The 21,715-nt window shown below is 51.3% G+C and overlaps 1 protein-coding gene across 3 annotated transcripts in view; it reads left to right on the top strand.

The window, feature by feature from the left end:
- SHANK2 (SH3 and multiple ankyrin repeat domains 2) overlaps nucleotides 1-21,715 on the top strand; it is a 694,542-nt gene that overhangs the window by 133,588 nt on the left and 539,239 nt on the right. For all 3 annotated transcript variants that reach the window (XM_054524157.1, XM_054524158.1, XM_054524159.1), the window contains 2 exons: nucleotides 3,600-3,671; nucleotides 6,920-7,028. In XM_054524157.1, coding sequence (XP_054380132.1) covers nucleotides 3,600-3,671; nucleotides 6,920-7,028 — 181 coding nt within the window. The remainder of the gene's footprint in view (nucleotides 1-3,599; nucleotides 3,672-6,919; nucleotides 7,029-21,715) is intronic.

A 21,715-nucleotide genomic window follows, 5' to 3' on the forward strand; every position in this document is an offset into this window, starting at 1 on the left:
AGGCTGTACAGAAAGTGTGGTGCTGGCATTGGCTCAGCATCGAGGCCTCAGGGAGCTTGTTCTCATGACAGAAGGCAAAGCAAGAGCAGGCATTAGGCAGCAAGAGGGGGTGCGAGAGTGAGCAGGGGAGGAGTAGTTCCTGGCTCCCCTGTGAACTAACAGAGCGAGAATTGACTCACTACCATGGGGAGGGCTCCAGGCCATTCAGGAGGGATCCGCCCCAGGACCCAAAGACCTCCCACCTGGCCCCACCTCCAACACTGGGGATCACATTTGAACATGAGGTTTGGAGAGGACACACATTCAAACCATACCATTCTCCAATTCATCTCTGAGTCGTTGGGTAGCAGGGCGGCTGTGACCATCCAGCTGTTCTCAACAGCACAGCTTCACTTCTGCTTCCTGCCCGGGTGACCGAGTCTCTTTGAGCTGCTGTCAACAGCTACAAGCTCCTGGGCCTCCCTCCAGAAGTGGCTGATCTATAAGACGGGGCAGCCCTACGCATTTCCACGCGATGCACGACCCGTCCCTGCCTGTCTGACCCAGGCTTGCTACGCCCCAAGTTTACAGGCATTGTTTCCTGCAGTGTATATGTGTTGGGTTACATCAGTTAAGAGAAGCCAAAAACGGATCATTTCTACTCCTGCAAACATGTTGGCATCATTCAGTGATTGCACTGACTTTAGCTTAGTCAACAGCAAGAGGCTGCACGTGTGTATTTGCAGCTGGCACTTGAGCAACCTAAGTGAGTTCTCTACTCAGTGACTAGAGATTCCTCTGAAGCCCGAGATGTCATGGACGCCCACCCAGGGCTAAGGTGATGCCGCGTCTGCACGTTTCTCTGTTCTGTTGTGACGTTGACGCTGAGGTTATTGGGATCCCCAGTGTGGACCATGTGTCAGATTCAGGGGAGGGGTTCTGGTGGAGAAAAAGATGAGATGCCACTTGGAAGTTGTGTGATTTAGAGCAAATCACTCAGCTGTCCTGGCCTCAGTTTGCTTATCTGTAATATGGGTATCCATTGGGAAAAAAAATTGTCATTGAGGGCCAACTAAGGACCAGACACTTTTCTGGCACAGAAAAGTCAAGGTTCTGATCCCACGGACCAGTGGGAGGTGATGGACCAGGAAGAGTAAATCCACGCAGTTCATTTCAGGGGCTGATCATTTCCATAACGGCAGGAAAACTGGGCAAGAAGACCAGAGAATTTGGTAGTCTCCTCTACATCTGGCCCCAGTACCTGCAGCTGTGCAACCTCGAGCCAGCCACCCATGCTCTCTCAGCCCCAGATTCCCGGTCATGACATTGAATGTTAGTAGTGATATCTGGGCGTGGTTGTGAGGCCCAGAGGAAGTGTTCATGGAGCAGTGTGTGCGTTGTGAGCCTGGCCATCCACAAGTCCCCAAATTGACTTTGAAGCTGCTGCTCTGGTTTCATTGTCATGAAATTGTTGCTGATACTTTGTTTTTTGTTTTGTTTTGTTTTTGAGACCGAGTCTCGCTCTGTCACCCAGGCTGGAGTGCAGTGGTGTGATCTCAGCTCACTGCAGCCTCTACCTCCTGGGTTCAAGCAATTCTTTTGCCTCAGCCTCCTGAATAGCTAGGATTACAGGTGCCCACCACCACGCCCGGCTAATTTTTGCATTTTTAGTAGAGATGGGTTTCACTATGTTGGCCAGGCTGGTCTCAAACTCCTGGCCTCAGGTTGATCCACCTGCCTCGGCCTCCCAAAGTGCTGGGATTACAGGTGTGAGCCACCATGCCTGGCCAAAATTGTTGCCGATACTTAGGTTTATTCATCTCCTTTGCATGACCCACTGCAAAGGCTGAGATTGGCTCAGGGATTGACACATTAGGGGCGGGCATCAGTCTGGGCTCTTTGCCTCAGATAATTTCAGCACAATATGGTGGACTGCTTATGAAATGTTGGAGAAATAGCAAGAAAAAGGGTCTGTGGTCCTGAGCCGGTGTCCTCTGTAGCCACGGGCTATAAATGTTTATGACTCTGGAATAAACACTCTACCCTTGAGTACTTTATCCTCCTGCCCAGAGATGCTATGGGCCCTAGCGGATTGTTTTATATCTGGAAAGGGGCCCTGTGGAATTGAATTCCCTGAGACTTTTAAGCTTAGCCACATGATCGTGAGCCTGAGAAGGCACCTGGTATCATTCTCAGTGGCTTCTGAAATCTGGACCAGAGGTGTGATTGGTCCCAGGGCATGGCCGCACAGAACCTGCTGTCCTGGAATCTAGAATCAGAGGTGGAAATTCTAAAATGGGCCTGTAGCTCCTCCTGCCTGCTCTGTTCTGGGAAATGAATGGGTGCCCTTCTGACCAGCGCACTTTGTCCCCAAACTCTGTGCAGCCTGCACTTCACAGAACTTTCTGATTTCACAGCTGGTTTATTTTGGCACTTGAAAACAAAACCCTACAAGTATCAGTCTGTGCACAAGAATTTTGTCTTTTGTCAAATAGCCATTTTGTTTGGCGTGGTGGAGAAAGGAGACTGGGGTTGTTTATTTGGAAGCTTTTCTGTGAGATGCGACTTTCAGTTTCAGGATGAGCTCACCTGCCGCCTGCCCCGCACCGTCATTTTACCCAGGGGCAGTTTTTGCTGGCTCTGAGCACATGTGTAACTGTGCAGGGTGAGGGCATCAAGGGCAGTAAGGAGGGAGAGATAAAGTGGACTTGTCTAGTGCCAGGTCTGTGCCAGGAAGCTCACATCCAGTGCTCAGGCCACTCTGGGAGGTGGGTGCTATTATCCCCATGGGGCAGATAAGGAGACTGAGGTGAGATGGGAAAGTGCCTAGCCCTGAGTTAACTCTGTGAGTTGAGAGCATTAGGGCTGGGATTGGAACAGAGGTCCCAGCTCCAAACTCCAGTGACTCCTAAATGCTCAGCGTCCTTCCCAGACCTTCTGCAGCATCTCCAGCTGGGCGGGGGGCTGGGGGAGGGAGGAGGTATTTTAGAGATCCACCAAGCCCGCTCCGACAATGTTGCTTACTCCCTACATCCGAGGAAGACATGCTCCTCGGTCCATGCAGTGATGTAATTTCCAGTTCAAAGGAGGAGCTGCTGTTTGGAGGGGAAAACAGTGGCTTCAGCGATCTGGGTGGAGGTTGCAGGAGTACAGGAGGTGGGGCCTTTCCCAGGCCAAGCTTCTAGGGTGTGTTTTAACAAAGGTGGACAATGTAGGGGAAAAACCTGGTGTTTGAAGCAGCATCCTCATTTACCAAACATGCCTTGCCAAGGGCTGATCCATTCCTCCGGGAGGAACCGTAACCACTCAGTTAGCTGGGGAGCTGATCACCGGGTGGGAGACCTCCCAGCTTCTCACCTGCAGGATCTTCCCTTCCCCTTGCTCCTGTTTCTTTATATGGCTTTTTAGCTAAACTGCTGCAGAATCTTGGCAAAAGTGACGCTTAGGATGTTGTAGGCTCTGGGGTGCAAATACCAGTCATTTATTTAAAACTAGAAGAGTTTGCTGTGGGGTTCCCTGTCTTCTGTGACATAGCCAAGGAAAAGGCCTGTTTTCCCTCTGAACAACTATGCGAAGTATTGACTTGTTTTCTCTTTTTTTTTTTTTGTTTTCTGTGCCAGTTTCGATACAAGAAGCGGGTGTATAAACAAGCCAATCTCGATGAGAAACAGTTGGCCAAGCTCCACACGAAGGTATGCAAGGAACGGGCTGTTATTTATGCGTTACGCGGGCGGCGTCCTCCTTGTTATCTTGTTGTGTTATCTTTAGATGCTCCTCTTCCAGGGACACCTGCTGTGTACCTGGCGTGGCATGTGGCCGGGCTGGGATGTACAGGCAGACTGGCTCTCACGGTGCACACTGCGGAGACCCTCCTGGGAGGCAGCAGGGGCTGCTCGGTGTGGCCGTGGGTGCTCGGGGAAGGGGGGCAGATCCCACTGACTGCTCCAGGAAGGTTCAAAAGCGGCAGCTCTGAAGAGAGTGGGATCTGGACACCCGGCGTGGTGGAGGGAAGAGGGTCCATGCCGAGCCCCTATTAGTGTTCTGCTGTTGTTGCTTCAGGAAAAACCTTCTTAAAGTTCTGTTGACATAAACTGCAGTGAAGTTAGACTGCAGGTGAGCAGCAGGGGCGTTGCACGGAGTGTTCAGAACCTGGCGGAATGCACTGTGCCTTGAGCTCAGAGTCCCAGATACGACATCCACACCATGAACACCCTGCTGTCTTTCAGGGTAGTGTGCGAGTCGAGGAGGAGGTGTGGAGGGGGGGCTGAGGCATAGGGTGTGTGGGTGGAGCACTTTGCTTAACTGACAGGAGGAGGAATCTGTAATACCCATGAGGCTTTTGTCCCGGCCCCTGGCCCCTGGTGCTGTTCCTAAGGAGAGCCCAATAGCACTCCCTGCAGAGCATGGGGTGGAGAGTCCGGGCAGCTGCCTGAAGCCCTTTCCTTTGAGGGCCCTGATGCTCTCCAGGTGAGCTCCCCTGCAGCTGCGAGCTCACCAATGGCTTTCTCAGCCAGCAGGATCCTCTCAGTTTTTGTTTTGCTGCCCCTCCTTATATCAGATGCATGCAAGGATTCTTTTTTGTTTGTTTGTTTGAGACAGAGTTCTGCTGTGTTGCTCAGGCTGCAGCACAATGGCATAATCTTGGCTCACTGCAACCTCCGCCTCCTGGGTTCAAGTGATCCTTCTGCCTCGGCCTCCCGAGTAGTTGGGATTACAGGCACGCACCACCATGCCTGGCTAATTTTGTATTTTTAGTAGAGATGGGGTTTTGCCATGTTGGCCAGCCTGGTCTCAAACTCCTGGCTTTAGGTGTTCCATCCGCCTCAGCCTCCCAAAGTGCTGGGATTACAGACGTGAGCCACTGTGCCCGGCGGGATTCTTACTGTGCTCACTGAGTTCTAATCTGTCATTATCATTATTGATTTTTGTGCTCAAGTTGTCCAGATGTGGCTGGCAATTGCCCTTCCTCTGGTGTTCTGCCGTGTGGTGTGTCCCCACCATCCTTGACACACCAGCCACTTTCTGGCACAATATGCTCTGGGCTCTTCCTATACTTCCCCTGCCTCTGCCCTGGAATTTGCCTGGAAAGCAGTATTCAGACGGCAAGATCTGGGTGCTTCTGGGTTTTGGCTTTTGTTTTTTATCACCCTTTGATGTACAGATAAAAATGTATTTGTGAATTTTAAAAATGCTGATTTGTAAATAGCAATGCAGGTTTTCAGTGACACCACGTGTAGGTCATGTGTTTGAGGGCATTTGGTCAGTTCTAGTTCTGAAACATACAAAAAATGGGCAGGTGGAAATCCCGCCCGTGCCAGGAGGCTGAAGGGCCCAGGAACCTGCTGTGTCAGAAGCCACCTTTGTCTCCCTTCTGTGTGTTTTGATAGAGGTACGGAGTAGGGGCAAAGAATTAGGCTGGTGAGGAGTGTTAGACGCAGCAGGTGGAGGGGTGCCAAGTCCGGCAGTCCTGCTCAGACAGCCCTGGCTGGCTGTGGATGGGCAGAGAATCATGGCTTTTCTTACAGTGAGGCTGGCAGAGGCTGGGAAAGTTCCCACCCCATCAGGTTGAGCTGCGGACCATCATGACCTCACAGGAAATGGGTCCCGCGCTTCACCTTGAGCCACTTGGGGACCAGGCATCGCTATTTCTGCCTGTGTGGCCACGGGGTTCACCAAAAAGTGGGTTAAGTACCAATCCACGGGCCTCACTCCCTGGGGATGGAGGCGGGAAGTGGGCCCTGGAAACTGGAGATTTGAAAAGTGCTCAGCGGCCCAGCTGTCTCTTCCGAAAGCAAAGGAACATCCGTAGCTCTCAGCAAAGTGTCTGAGGCCATTTACGCTGCTTTTATGAAATACGTTGGGTAACTTATAAACAACAAAAGTGTGTCTCTCACCATTCTGGAGGCTGCAAGTCTGAGATCATGGCATCGGCAGGTTCAGCATCTGGCAAAGGCCCAGTTCCTGGTTTGGATAGCCATCGTCTTGCTGCGTCTTCACGTGGAGGAAGGGGCGAGGGAGCTCTCTGGGACCTCTTTTGCAGGGACACTAATCCCATTCACGAGGGCTTCACCCTCCTGACTTCGTCACCTCCCAAAGGCCTCACCTCTCAATACTATTACATTGGAGATTATTCAACTTACGAATTTTGCGGGGACACACACATTAAGTCCGTAGCACTAGGATGGTGAACAGTGAGGGGATTTTAAACATTCATCCAGGACAGGCTGATTGTACTTGCCACATGCCAGACACTGTGCTCAGCCTGTGATTCCAAAAGCCTCAGCTCCAGGAGCCTCAGGGCTTGCAGTGCACCCTGGTGAGGGTGGGTCTCCCGAGTGCACCAGTCAGGAACTTTCCCAGAGCCTGGAAAGACATTTGTTTTTCTTTTTTGAGACAGGTCTTGCTCTGTTGCCCAGGCTGGAGTGCAGAGGCATGAACACAGCTCACTGCAGTCTCGGCTCAGGTGATCCTCCTGCCTCAGCCTCCCGAGTAGCTGGAATCACGTGTGCCACCACGTCTGGCTAATTTTTTTGTTTGTTTGTTTGTTTGTTTGAGATGGAGTCTTGCTCTGTCACCCAGGCTGGAGTGCAGTGGCGCGATCTCGGCTCACTGCAAGCTCTGCCTCCCGGATTCACACCATTCTCCTGCCTCAACCTCCCGAGTAGCTGGGATGACAGGCGCCCGCCACCATGCCCGGCTAATTTTTTGTATATTTAGTAGAGATGGGGTTTCACCTTGTTAGCCAGGATGGTCTCAATCTCCTGACCTCGTGATCCACCCGCCTCGGCCTCGCAAAGTGCTGGGTTTACAGGCATGAGCCACCGTGCCCAGCCATGTCTGGCTAATTTTTCTATTTTTTGTAGAGACGGGGTCTCACTTTGTTGCTCAGGTTGGGACATTTCTTATCAAGATGTTTGAATTGTATTGTTTTTCCTTCTAGACCAATCTGAAGAAATGCATGGATCACATTCAGCATCGCTCAGTGGAGAAGATCACCAAGATGCTGGACCGAGGCCTGGATCCCAATTTCCATGACCTGGAGACTGGAGGTGGGCACTTGCTAGAGGAGACCTTACCAGGCTTTACGGAAGCATAGAAAAGGCCAGCCCGCTGCTCAGGCTACCCATGAATAACGCTGCAGTTACGTTTTACTTGGTTTTGCTTGGTGTTTAAAGGTGCATTCTCATTCTCCTCTGGCTTCTCAGAAGGGGCTGAGCCCGTCTTGTCCATGGGGCACCCCCAGCATCTTGCACGGGGCCTGGAGCATGGTAGGTGCTCGGTGCAGAATTGTTGAGGAAGTGAATGAGTGAATGAATGAGCAGATGACACGCATGTGTTGTGCTAGCCTTGCGCACACGGATCTTTGCAGACATGTATGTCTGTAAAGGTGGAGGATGTGTGTTTCTACCTCCCGCTGGGCACGGGCAGCCCAACAGATGGGCATCTGCATGCACGCATCTTATTCCTCTGCTGGAAACCACATTCCTCATGAGTGCGGGCCTCTGGGCATCAGTCGGGAAAGACGGCCCAGGCCCTTGGTGGTTCCATGAGTGTGTGAGTCTTTGCAGCGCGGCCATCCTATATATCATAGGGTTCAGTGGCAGCCCCCACCTCCACTCAGTGTCAATAGCAACCCCTAGTTGTGACAACCAACAGTGTCTCCAGACATCACCCACTGTCCCTGGGTGTGGGCACTGTCACCCCAGGTGACAGTCTCTTGCCAGCACAGCACCAGCTGGAGTTGGCAGGCAGAGGTTAGGTCCTATTGGAGAACCAAGAGTGGTGGAGGTGAGGGTCTCCATGCAACTCAGAGTATGCCCCCTCAAGTGGGCTGTCCTGGGCTGGCAATACTCCTCCTGGACTCCCTCCCCTCTTGTCTTGAGTGTGCCAGCCCTGCTTCTGGCCCCTGCATGGTGTAGTGCCATCATCACATACTGGTGTCACACCTCAAAAATATAAAATACACAACAAATGTGTTTGTCAACCGAAGAATGCCACTTTCTCATCATTTGTGGGAGCCCCCTCAGACCTCTGAACGCTGGGGGGGCCCCGCTGGGTGTGGATCCAGCTTGCACAGCTCTACCTGAGCACTGCCGGGGGACTGTCCTTGCCTTTTAGCAATTGTCTGTGTCCCTTAGGCTTCACTGTGAGCAGCAGGAGAAGCCGGCACGGGCTTGTGGCTGCTGGTAGCTTTGATGCCTGTGACATCAGGAGGCAGGACTGCATGAGCGTGGCTCAGAGGGGACAGAGTGCCCCCGGGGGTAGGGGGAGAGAAGGAAGATGAGTGCCTGGCTACAGCTGAGCAGCCCCAGGCCCTGCGCCGATCCTCCATGAGGCAGGGAAACCTGGGAGTCTGCTTGCAGGGCAGTGACGTGGACAAGGCTGGGCTTCTGCTGGAGGTCTGGGCAGTTTCAGCTGGTGGCATGGAGCAGGAGGCTGGGTTGGGCTTGTGATGGTAGGAACATCTGGAGAGGAGGAGAAGGGAAGGGAGTGATGGGGACAAGGGCATGTTGTGGGCAGGGGTGGGTAGCAGGGCATCTGGAGGGTGGGTGGGCAGCTGCAGTGGCCCTCAGCTGTGGGGCAGGCAGTGGGAGGAGAGGAGCTGAGCTGGGAAGCAGAGAGGCCTGAGCTCAGGCATGGTGGTGCGATGGAGGGCGTGCAGGTCTGCAGGAGGCTTGGGAGGGCCCCGGCCGACCATCTTTCCCTGACGTGGATGCGTCTCGTGCTGCGCTGATGTGGCAGCGTCTCTTCAATGATGGCCTCTGTGCCAGCTCCCGGCTCTGTGAGGGCATGAGCCCTTTCCATCTGAGGCTGTGAAAGTAAATGGACCCAGGTGCTCCTGAGCATGACCTTGAGCCTTGGGGCACATCCACGGGCAGCCTTCTTCCTGAGCTGCTGACCCAGATTCTCCCTGGAGGCAGCCTTTGGCCGTGGCTCTCACCACCCTGGCAGAGCCGCTTATGTCTTCATCTTGGCCTCGTCCAGGGCTGTTTCTGATGCTGCTGCGGGGGACTGGGCAGCGTGGCTCTCTGTCTCGCCCTGGCCTGGCCAGCAGTAGAAGGAGGCTGGGCGTCCCCTCTGAGCTGCTCTGCATCTCTCTTCCTGATGTGCCCCCTGTAATTGGCCCCTGTCCTAAGCCAGGCCTCCCCCTGGCTTCCTTCACCAGACTGTTAATGTCTCGACTTTAAGGGTTCTGAGATGACTGTTATTCCAGAATAGACTCTCAATTCACTGCTAAAACACATCAGTGCAGACTCTGAAACAGGTAAGCAGCAATTTCTCTGGGTCCTGCCTGGAGTTAAAACTGCTGCCACTCGAATCCTGGATTAGGCTGGTGCCAAAGCAAAAAGTTCATAGTTGTTGTGAGCCGTTGTGGAGCAGCATAATTAAAGAAGGAGAAAGACCTGACCACTTTCCCTGGAACTGAGTAGAAACAGCTCAGGAGCCTGATCTGTGGAGACAGTAGCACGGAGTTACCTTTCGAACGTTCTGAAATATTCCCACGATGACAAGCCCCTGGGCCGGTTTACTGATGACAAAGACGAAACCCAGAGAAGACACAGGAACCCCTGCTGTCATCATTCCCCGATAAGTGGCTCCTGGGAAAGAGCACATAGTTAAGGACAGGCGTTCTAGGGTCTGCAGCAAAGGCAGAGATTCGCGGGGTCAGGGCCTGGGACAGGGCCCCGGTGGGTCTGGTGCTCAAGGGCAGAATGTGTGCATGCTTCCTTATGGGACACTTCCCTGCGTCACCCAGGGAGATGGTGACCACACATAGAGGTTGGGGGTTTATTTTGTTTTGGTTTTGGCCTTGACAGAAATCATTACTCCTCCCCATCCCCCTCCCCCTCCCCTTCCCTTCCCCTTCCCTTCCCTTCCCCTTCCCTTCCCTTCCACCCCACCTTTCCTTTTTTTTTGAGGCAGGGTCTCCCTCTGTTACCAAGGCTGGAGTGTAGTGATGCAATCTCAGCTCACTGCAGCCTTGACCTCCCAGGTTCAAGTGATCCCCCCACCTCAGCCCCTCAAGTAGCTAGGACTACAGGCATGTGCCACCACACCAAGCTATGTTTTATAGAGACGGGATTTTGCCATGTTACCCAGGTGGGTCTCAAACTCCTGAGCTCAAGTGATCACCAGCCTCGGCCTTCCAAAGTTTGTGCCACCGCGCCTGGCCTCTCCCCTCCCCTTCCCTCTCCTTCCTTCTTCTTGAGACAGGGTCTCACTCTGTCACCCAGTCTGGCACGATCACAGCTCACTGCAGCCTTGACCTGAACTCAGTTGATCTTCCCACCTCAGCCTCTTGAATAGCTGGGACTACAGGCACGTGCCACCATACTTGGAATTCTGCCACTGGAATTCTGGATTAGGCCAGTACCAAAGCAGAAAGTCCATAGTTGTTGTGAGCCGTTGTGAAGCAGCATAATTAAAGGAGAAAGACCTGACCATGTTTCCCAGAACTGAGTAGAAACGGCTTGGGAGCCTGATCCGTGGAGACGGTAGCACAGTTACCTTATGAATGTTCTGAAATATTCTCATGACGACAAGCCTCTGGGCTAATTTTTGTGTTTTTTGTAGAGATGGGGGTCTCCCTATGTGACCTAGGCTGGTCTTAAACTCCTGGGCTCAAGCAGTCCTCCCGCCTCAGCCTCCTGAAGTGTTTGGATTACAGGCGTGAGCCACTGAGCCCAGCCTCTTATTTTCAATCTTAAAATTTAAAGCAGAATTATGGAATCAGTTCTCTCCTGGTTGTTGCCAAATGGCAATTTTATGAACCAGTTTTTCTTCTTATAGTAGCTGATATGTCTCTATAAAGCAGAACTTCCTCTTCCCTTGCCTCCCTTTTGTGAAATGAGCAGAGCTGATTTTTTAGAGCAGTTTTAGGCTGACAGAAAATTGAATAGAAGTTCTGTGAGTTACCATATTGACCCCTCCCCCAGTTTCCCATTAGTCATATCTTGCTTTAGCGTAGGACATGTTACAGTCAGTGAACCAAGAGTGATCCTAAAGTCCAAGCTTACATGAGGGTTCACGCTTGGAGTCGTACACAATAGTGATCCTTAAGTCCAGAGCTTACATGAGGGTTTACGCTTGGAGTTGTACCCAACAGTGATCTTAAAGTCAGAGCTTACATGAGGGTTCACGCCTGGTGTCGTACCCAGTAGTGATCCTCAAGTCCAGAGCTTACACAAGGTCTCATGCTTGGAGTCGTACCCAATAGTGATCCTCAAGTCCAGAGCTTACATGAAGGTTCACCCTTAGTGTTGTGCCCAAGAGTGATCCTAAAGTCCAGAGCTTACACAAGGGTTTATGCTTGTAGTTGTACCCAACAGTGATCCTAAAGTCCAAGCTTACATGAGGGTTTATGCTTGGTGTTGCACCCAATAGTGATCCTAAAGTCAGAGCTTACACGAGGGTTTACGCCTGGAGTTGTACCCAACAGTGATCCTAAAGTCAGAGCTTACACAAGGGTTTACACCTGGAGTTGTACCCAACAGTGATCCTAAAGTCAGAGCTTACACAAGGGTTTACACCTGGAGTTGTACCCAACAGTGATCCGAAAGTCAGAGCTTACACGAGGGTTCATGCCTGGAGTTGTACCCAACAGTGATCCTAAAGTCCAGAGCTTACATGAGGTTTCACACTTGGAGTCGTACCCAATAGTGATCCTCAAGTACAGAGCTTACATGAGGGTTTACACTTGGTGTTGTACCCAAGAGTGATCCTAAAGTCCAGAGCTTACACGAGGGTTCACGCTTGGTATTGTACCCAACAGTGATCCTAAAGTCCAGAGCTTACATAAGGGTTCATGCTTGGTGTTGCACCCAATAGTGATCCTAAAGTCAGAGCTTACACGAGGGTTTACGCCTGGAGTTGTACCCGACAGTGATCCTCAAGTCTGGAGCTTACATGAGGGTTTATGCTTGGTGTTGTACATTCTGTCAGTTATGCCAGATGTCCTGTATCTACTGTCACAGTATCATAAAGATCAGCTTCACTGCCCGAGAGCTCCTCTGTGCCGCTCTTCATCCCTGAGCGCCTGGCAGCTGCTGACCCTTTTTTTTTTTTTCTTTTTTTCTTTTTTTAGACTGAGTCTCTCTCTGTCACCCAGGCTGGAGTGCAGTGGCACGATCTTGGCTCACTGCAACCTCCGCCTCCCGAGTTCAAGTGATTCTCCTGCCTCAGCCTCCCGGTAGCTGGGATTACAGACTTGCGCCACCACGCCCAACTAAGTAGAGGTGGGGTTTCACCATGTTGGCCAGGCTGGGCTCAAACTCCTGACCTCAGGTGATCCACCCACCTTGGCCTCCCAAAGTGCTGGGATTACAGGCGTGAGCCACCGCACTCAGCCTTGCTGACCCTTTCACTGTCTCTGTAGTTTGGCCTTTTCCAGAATGTTCTAGAGCTGGAATCTTATAATCACACAGTGTGTTTCAGACCAGCTTCTTTCACATGGCAGCATGTGCGGAAGGTGCCTCCGGGCCTTTTCACAGCTTGGAAGCGTGTTTCCTTTTGGCGCTGGATAATGTTCCATTTTCCAACATACCCTGGTTTGCTTATCCACTCACCTCCTAAAGGACATCTGGACTGCTTCTAGTTTTTGGCAATTGTGGGTCAAGCTGCCATAAACATTCGTGTGCGGGTTTTTGTACAGATCAGACTAACAGCGATCATACACAGTGGCATTTTTTTGTAAGGCCAAAAACATTATTTATGGCAAATAAAAAGGGAAAAGGGGTAACTGAGGAAGAAAGTTCTGAAACCGAAGGCCAAGTGCAGACCCACAGGTCGGCTGCAGACAGCGCAGATGGCCCTGGTCTCACACCACCCCACTCCCCAGCTTCTGCGCCTGCCACCAGTGTCTCAAGAATTCTCACTTCTTTTTCCAAATCAGGAGAGAAACCAGCAGCGGTGCTGATGGAGGGGCAGGGAAGTGGGGACCCAGGGTGACGGGGGAAAAGAGAAAAGTGAACCAGGGTGGGTGCTCTCAGAAACAAAGGAAGCTGTGGGTAATTCCAGCACAATGGCTTATAGCAACCCTCAGGCACACACAGAACGAGTATCAGGGGAGAGAAGCTAAACACAAGCTCCAGCGAGAGGCCAGAGCCCAGTGTTGCCAGGGAAGACACCACCTTCACTTTGCTTCTGTCAAGGCAGACTGGGAGGGACGGATATGCATCCTCCTGACTGAAATGCAGACACTACCTGGCCACACGGATGATATCGCTGTTGGAGACACTGGGCTTTGGAGGTGCAGGACTGGGGGGCCCTGTGTTGGGACTGCAGAGGCGATCCTTCCAATGCCCAGCTCAGTGCCAGGCCGTGGAGAGCCCCCAGAGAGGAGACGTTAACCCCTACTTCTCTGCAGCCGACTGTGTGAAGACCAGATTAATGAAGCTCTCTCACCTTCCACCCTCTTGTCTCCTAAATTGAATGATAACACCTACGGTGGTTCCGGGAAAATGTGAGCGTTAGATGAGCGTCGTGGTGCTATTAGGCCGTTTTCACATTGCTGTAAAGAAATACCTGAGGCTGGGTAGTTTTTAAAGAAAAGAGGTTTAATTGGCTCTAGGTTCTGCAGGCTGTACAATAAGCTGGTGGCTTCTGCTTCTGGGGAGGCCTCAGGGAGCTTTTACTCATAGCGGAAGGCAAAGGAAGAGCAGGTGCATTGCATGGCAAAAGCAGGGGAGAGAGAGAGAGAGAGAGATAGAGGAGCAGGTGCATCGTATGGCAAAAGCAGGAGAGAGAGGAAGAGAGGGGAAGAGAGAGAGAGGGAGAAGGGGGGGAGAGAGAGAGAGAGAGATGGAGAGAGAGAGGTGCCACACACTTTTAAACAATTGGATCTTGCAAGAATTCACTCACGATTGTCAGGACAGCACCAAGGAGGGGGATGGTGCTAAACCATTCATGACAAATCCGCCCCCATGATCCAGTCACCTCCTACCAGGCCCCACCTCCAACCCTGGAGATTACATTTCCACACGAGATTGGGCAGGACACCCATCCAAACCATATCAGTGGTTAAGCATATGGGGTATGCGTCACCTTTAATAGAGTTTCCAGAATGTTCCTGTCATCAGCGTCAACTACGGCAGCTCAGTCAATGTTGTTTTCTCCTAGTTTTGGATGCAGAGGGAGAAACACAGAGTTGGCTTTGGCGGGCTGCCTCCAGGAAACAGGCAAGGTGACCAGTGTGTCCGGTTTTCCTGGGACTGCCCTGGTTTTAGCACAAAATGCCTCATATCCTGGGAAGCCTGTTGGTCCCAGGGAGACTGGCACTGTCACCCACCCTACCAGTAATAAGGGCACTTAAAGAGTAATAGCTGCAGTCTATTGGTGACCTGCTGTGCTCCAGCAGCACACAGGGCCTTGCCAGGCCTCAGCTCTGTAATCAAGGGGGGTCCCCTGCAGGCACCACTGTCCTGGGAGGAATCTGAAGCTCTGAGAGCCCAGCTGGGTGGCCGCTAGGGCTGATGTCTGTTGAACCCTTACCCCCTAGGTGATAGTATTAGGAGGGTGGGGCCTTCAGCAGGTGATGGGCTCCTGGAGGCTGAGCCTTCGTGAGTGGGATTAGTGCCCTTACAAGAGAGGGCCGAGAGAGCTCCCTCACCCCTTCCACCTTGTGAGGTGAGGCCATAGCAAGAAGGTGCCCTCTGTGAACCAGGTAGACACACGCCAAATCTGCCAGCACCTTGATCTTGGACTTCCGGCCTCCAAAACCGTGAGCAATGCGTGTCTGTCACTTCTAAGCCACCTAGCCTCTGGGATCTTGTTACCACAGCCCAGTCTAGGCCAGTCGCTGAGTCATCAGGGAGGGCAGAGGCAGAGCCTGGGCTCTGCTTGCCCTCGGGGGTCCCTACTCTCAACTCCTGGGGGAAAAGGCAGTGGGACGAACAGAGGTCTCTTGGCATGAGCCGGCCTGGCTGGACGTGGATGACCTAGGCAGGCCCAGGTCGGGGACAAGCTGTTCATATTCCCACTTTCCTCCTGGTTGTCGGCAGCAGCCTGGGCATGTTCCCATCCCATATTTTAGCCTCTCCACAGTGAGTCTGGTGACTTCTCAAAGCCACCCAGAGGGCAGCAGAGTCTGTGCCTAGAGTTGAAAGCAGGCTTTTTGCTAAGCTCAGGAAATGCCGCCATGCTCAGTCCCGGGCACTGCAGACCTGGGCCCTGCGTCCCTGTTTTGGGGCTGGACATGGGGTCAGAGCGGAGGGAAGCAGCCCTCTGGCCTGAGATAATTAAATCCCAGTGGAACGACCTGTCAATGGAAACAAAACAGCCTGTGTGATTGCAGGCGACCATCTGGTACCTGTTCTAAATGTAAATTTTATTAAGTAACGATGATGAAAGTAGTGTTAAAAAAAATAAATAAATAAAGACGTCCCCCAGCAGAGTCTCAGGCCTCGTCTCCTGCTTTGGTTGGAACCTCTGAGATGAGACCAGCTGTGTTTCCAAGCCCCGAACAGGAAGTGAACCTGGCAATTTGAACAAAACTTAGGTTGACCCTTTTATCTTGCACTGTTGTCTCCAAATTTGAGAGAAGCCTCAGGCACCACAAAAGAGGTCTGGTTAATAAAGCTAGAACTGCCTTTTGACTCTTGTAGTATCTGGATGAGAAGTCAAAAAGAGATGGTTCCTTTATGGAGCCAGATTCTGCAGAGCACCTGTGATATGTCTGGACCTCACTGATGAGATCCAGTTACTGAATCTGTTTCTAGGGCCGGGGTGTACTCATTGCATACCAGGCTGAGCTCCTCCAGTTCGGCCGCCCCCAGCCCTGGCTCCCGCTTCTTGCTGCTGTAGCTGTGTCACGGGGAGCCCCTTCCCAGCTCCCGCAGCACCCAGTTAGGAGGCCTCGAGGACATTCTGGGTCCTGGTGCACTGAGCACCTTCAGAACATCGTCCTGAAGAGCAGAAGGGGCTTGTTTGATGCATGCAGTGACTGATGGTTCATGCTCTGCAGTCTCACTTTGGCCCCTGAATGAATCACCCAGTGCGATTCCCCAGAACTAACGGCACCCGGGAATGTGAGGCAATTCAAGAGAATATGGTTCTGGAACCTTGTAAACCTCCGTCTGCAGAGGGTGAGAGGTGCAGAAATTACTCAGTGCCAGTGAAGGAGCTGGAAGACTTCGAGTAAATAACTCCCTTTGCTACCGGTGAATATATCTGGGTGCCTTTGGTTTGTTCGGTACAGTTCCTCATAAAAAGAGACCTGTTTTTAAGGGTCCAATTATTTCAAATACAGTGTCTCATTCTTTCAGGGTTTTTCTTACGTACACCCTGCCATGTTCCGAAAGGGAATACAGGTGGCTCTTAGATGGAGCGAGGTGCCGTGCTTCAGTAAGGAAAATGCGGCAGAGGGAGTGGCGTGGGTGGGGGTGACACGGGGGCAGGGGCCAGTGTCCGCAGGAGCCTGTCTTGGGGTCAGGGACAGAGCCCAGTTTTAGGTCAACAGAAAAACCAGGCAGAAGGCACAGAGTTTTCCCCTATGCATTTTCACTTCCAGCTCCCCTGTTATTGACAGCATGCACTGCTTTAGGGCATTTGTTACAATAACTGAAGTCCATAGTTTGCATGAGGGTCCGTTCTTGGTGCTGCTCATGTTGTGGGTTTGGACAGATGCATCTTGTCCTGTACCCACCATTACAGAATCACACAGCAAAGCTTCCTTGCCCTAAAACTCCTCTGTGCTCCACCCATCCATCCCTCCCTTGCCCTCTAACCCCTCACAACCACTGATCTTTTCTTTTTCTTCATTTTTTTTTGGAGACAGAGTCTTGCTGTGTCACCCAGGCTGGAGTGCAGTGGCGTGATCTCAGCTCACTGCAACCTCCGCCTCCCAGGTTCAAGCAATTATCCTGCCTCAGCCTCCTGAGTAGCTGGGACTACAGGCATGTACCACCATGCCCGAATAATTTTTGTATTTTTAGTAGAGACGGGGTTTCACCGTGTTAACCAGGATGGTCTCGATCTCCTGACTTCATGATATGCCCGCCTTGGCCTCCCAATATGCTGGGATTACAGGTGTGAACCACCGTGCCCAGCCAATCACTGGCTCTGTAGTTTTGCCTTTTCTAGAATGTCATCGAGTTGGAATCACACAGCATGCAGCCTTTTCAGATTGGCTTCATTCATTTGGCAATATGCATTTAAGCTTCCTTTGTATTGTGTTGTGGCTTGACAGCTTGTCTCTCTTTAGTGTTGAACAACATCTCGCTATCTGCATGTGCAACGGATAATTTATCCACTCAGCTACTGAAGGACCTCTGGATTATTTGCCGTTTTTGGCAATGATGAATAAAGCTGCTGTAAACACTAACATTCAGATTTCCTTGTGGACGTAAGTTTTCAGCTAATTCAGGGAGACACCTAGGAGCTGGGTTGCTGGATTGTGGAGTAAGTGCATATTTAGTTTTGTGTCAACTCGCCAAACTGTCTTCCAAAGTGACTGTGCCATTTTGCACTCCTACCGGCAATGATGAGAGTTCCTGTTGCTCCACATCCTCACCAGCATTCGATGTTGTCAGTGTTCTAGATTTTCATCATTCTGACAATTGTGTTGAGGTATCTTTTCTTTAATTTTTAAATTTTTTTTATTTTGAGACAGGGTCTTACTCTGTCTCCCAGGCTGGAGTGCAGTGGTGTGATCATGGTTCACTGCAAACCACCTTCTGGGTTCAAGTGATCCTCCTGCTTCAGCCTCCTGAGTAGCTGGGACTACATGTGTATGCCACTATGCCTGGCAAATTTTTAAATTTTTAGTAGAGGCGAGGCCTCATGTTACCCTGGCAGGTCTTGAACTCCTGAGCTCAAATGATCCTCCTGCCTTGGAGGATCAAAGTGCTGCAATTGCAGACATGAGCCACTGAACACAGCCTCTAACTATAGTTTTAATTCACAATTCCGTAATGACATATGGTGTGGAGCATCTTCTCATGTGTGTGTTTGCCATCTGAATATCTTCTGTTGTGAGGTATCCATTTAAATATTTTGTCCCCTTTTTAATTGGGTGGTTTGCTTTCTTGTTGAGTTTTAAGCGTTCTCTGTATATTTTGGCTACAAGTACTTTATATGCTTTTCACAAACATTTTCTGCCTCTCTGAGCAGCAGCATTTTTTACATTAAATCTGTTAACCCGCACAATAGCCAGGAGGCATTTTTAAACAAACTTTTCATTTTAGAACAGTTCTAGATTTACAGAATAAGTGCAAAGATAGTACACAGAGTTTCCATATATCCTATACCCAGCTTCCCCCCTTATCAGCATCTTACTCCGGTATCCTTCTGAGTGGAAGTCTTATGGTATGCTTCTCACAGTTAGAGAACCAATATTGATGCATTATTATTAACCGAAGTCCACACCTTTTTCTTCTCTCATAAGCATTTACCTGCTGGTCCTTTCCTGTCCCCAGGCCCCACCCGGCTTCCCACAAGGCATTCCCTCGTCCGACTCCCTGGGCACCTCTGGGCGGTGACCGTTTCCCAGGCTCTCCCTGTTGGTGATGACCTGGACAGTTTCAGAGGAGGACTGGTCAGGTGCTTGTAGGGTGCCCCTTATTGGGATCCATCTGGTGTTTTCACGATTAGGGGCTGTGGGTGTGAGGAGGAAGAGCACAGAGCCTTTCTCATCGCCTGCTGCTGAGGGCCTATCCTGTTGGTGTGGCTCATCGTGGGCGATGCTGCCCCCATCTCCTGGCTGAGCTCGTGTCCATCAGGTTTCCCCACGGAGAGACGTTCCTGTTTTTCCATTTCCCACACTACGCTCTCAGAAGGAGGCCACTGTGCACAGCCCACGCATAAGGGGATTGGGGTGGGGGGTGGTGCGGGCTACGCGTCACCCCCTGAGGACAGAGAAGTGATGCGAATTGCTCGGAGTTTGTCTGCATTGCAAGATTGGCCCCTTCCTCCTATTCACTTGTGAATCCCTTGCTTATTTCTATCAGTGTGGCTATGCTCACTTTCTGGTTGACTTATAACCCAGCTTTATTTATTCTGTTCCTTTTGCCTTTGGTCTTACAGACTCCACTCATGTCTGGAGCTACCGAGGTCAGCAGTTCATTCCCCATCCCTTTCAGTGAGGTTGATTCCTACACCTGTGATACGTCTGTGGTCTTCTCTCACATCGTGGTTTCCTTATGAGCATCCCCAGCTTGAACTGTCATCTTCTAAAAAACCTGCTGGAGGCCACCCAGCCCTTCAGGGAAAGAGCTGGGTTTTGTTGACACCAGTCACTTCCCCTCATAGGAAGAATCGCTTGCCCAGTCGTTTGATTTTTGCAGCCCATTGATCTTGGACACTAGGATGCACCTAGGAGCACACACACGGGTGTGCACACATGCACACAGAGGCATGCACACACAGAGGCATGCACATACACAAGCATGTACATATACAGGCATGCACACAGGCATGTACACATACACACAGGCGTGCATACACAGGCACGTACACACAGGCACACACAGGCACACACACATGCACACACAGGCACACAGGCATGCACACGCACACACAGGCATACACACAGCCATGCACACACAGGCACTGGCGTACACATGCTCCAGCCTGCACTGCCCTGTGCCTGCTGGGTAGCAGCAGCTGTCTTAAACACTTAACACTCCTCCTGCCTCCTGACCCCACCCCACCCCCATTGCTGTGCCACCTCCCAGTGTCAGGACAAACAGCCGTGGCTAGTGCCCTCCTGCTGTGCTTCCAGGAGCCCCCACTTCTCACCCTTTCGAAGCACATCCTGCTCATCCCTGGAGCCAACAGGCTACTGGGCAGCTTCTAGTTGGAGGGTCTGCATGTCTCTGAGGTTATCTCAAAATATTACAGGTGTTTGTACTCCCATCCGTTGTTCACGTTGAGGGAAACTGGGGCCACTCTGAGGTTATGCTTGTTGAGGTTCCAGTCTACTTTTAAAACTAAAGAAATTTCAAAATGCAAAACCTGAGGAATAGTCTTAAGAATCATGGTGCCAGATAACTGTGCAGTTCCCAAGCTCATCAGGGGAGTGATAGTGCAGTCACTGGGTGCGCAGCCCAGGCAGCGCTGTGATATCTGTCACTGGTTTATACCTGATCAACTAGCATCTTCTCGGGAGTGATTCCATCAGTCCCAAATGTGGAACCTCAGCAGATGTGCTCTTGGCAAATGTGGCAGCTAAGCCAGGATGGGAAGAGGGGGTCTCCTGACCTCCCCAGGGTGGGTCCTGGCCAGAGGTGAACATGCAAGTCTGGAACATCACTTGAGGAGGGATTCCGGAACCCTTGAGAAGGCTGCCACTTGTCATTGGATGGCCCTGGAAGTCACCCAAGGACCAGAGCTCCCCATCCTGCACGTGAGACACAGCCATGAACAGAGTAGGATCATTTTCTCCACCGGTGCCTTTACGCAGCTACCTTTAACTGCCCGGCACTGACCAACAGGATGTGGCTTGGCTGCAGGCATCTGTAATTCTGAGTCAAAAGTAAGGATTCAAGCCTCTGTTCTGATTTTACCGCTTGCCACTAGCTCTCTCTGAGACAGCATTCTCATTTATAAAATGGAACAGCTGAGGTTGTCAGCTATGAAAATTACATGTTAATTTAAAATATCTTTTAAAAAGTCTGCTTTGGACATGTGGGAACAGTCAAATGGGAAAGAAAATCCTGTTTTGAAGGCTAACCTTGCCCCGAATGAGAGTCACACACTCATTAAGTTGCTGTAAGATTTCAATGTTCAGCATCCATAATGGTGGCTCCTGACAGCCCCAGTCTTTTCGTGCCCTTTGAGGATCAGTCACTTCCCTGACTGTCCACTCTCCCTTGGTGGGCTTTTCGCTCCAAGGAATAAACTCCTCAGATGCCCTTGGACACTCGTGCTTCAGCCTGGATGCCACCGGGGAAGAGGCAGAGGAAGAGGGGCTGACTGTTCCTCTCTCTAGCAGGCAGGGGTCACCCCTTGAGTTTGTTTTTCTCTGGCGTCTGCCCCATTTCCACCTCTCTGTGCACATGTGGAACTCTGTCCATGTTCCAACTGGTCTCAATCCCCACACCCCTTGCTGAGCCTTCCTTGCCTTGTAGCTGTTTTCTGTGCAAGAAACATCCCCCACTGCCACTGAAGTCCCTTAGTCCCAGAAAATTTCTATTTTTCTTTAAAACTTCTGCATCAGGAGGGTATACAACAGAGTCATGTGCAAACGGCATTCGTTCATGAGAGCATCGTTCCTAGTTGGGAAAGACAAGAAGACTGCTTTTCACATGGAGACAGGATGAATGAAGATGCTGGCATGTCTATGCACGGCATCCTAGATGGGGAAGACAGGAAGCCTGCTTTTCACATGGACACAGGATGAATGAAGATGCTGGCATGTGTGCACACGGCACACTCCTGACATGGAGGGGTTAAGCCTGTGCATCTCACCATGAAGTGCCAAGCTGCAGAATGGTTCCTAGGGTGAATGTTAAAAGTCCTCAGGAGGGTACCCATTTATGGATAAGTAAACATCAGAATTAAAAATAGATGGGAATAGTCAGTGCACACTCGCGAGGCAGGTGCCCTTTCTGGGATGGAGGGTGATGGGATGGGGTGAGGGGTCAGCAAGACACGCACCCCGTGGAAGGCATCCGAAGTCTTCTATCACTGGAATGTGCTTCGAGACCCAGTGAATATTCACTGTTGGTGTTTCTGGGTCATGGGAACTTGTGTGTTGTCCTGGTACTCTGTGCACTTTTCTGGAACGTTAAAAGCCTCT

Source organism: Pongo abelii, chromosome 9, assembly GCF_028885655.2.
Source record: "Pongo abelii isolate AG06213 chromosome 9, NHGRI_mPonAbe1-v2.0_pri, whole genome shotgun sequence".
In the NCBI taxonomy this organism is placed as follows: domain Eukaryota; kingdom Metazoa; phylum Chordata; class Mammalia; order Primates; family Hominidae; genus Pongo; species Pongo abelii.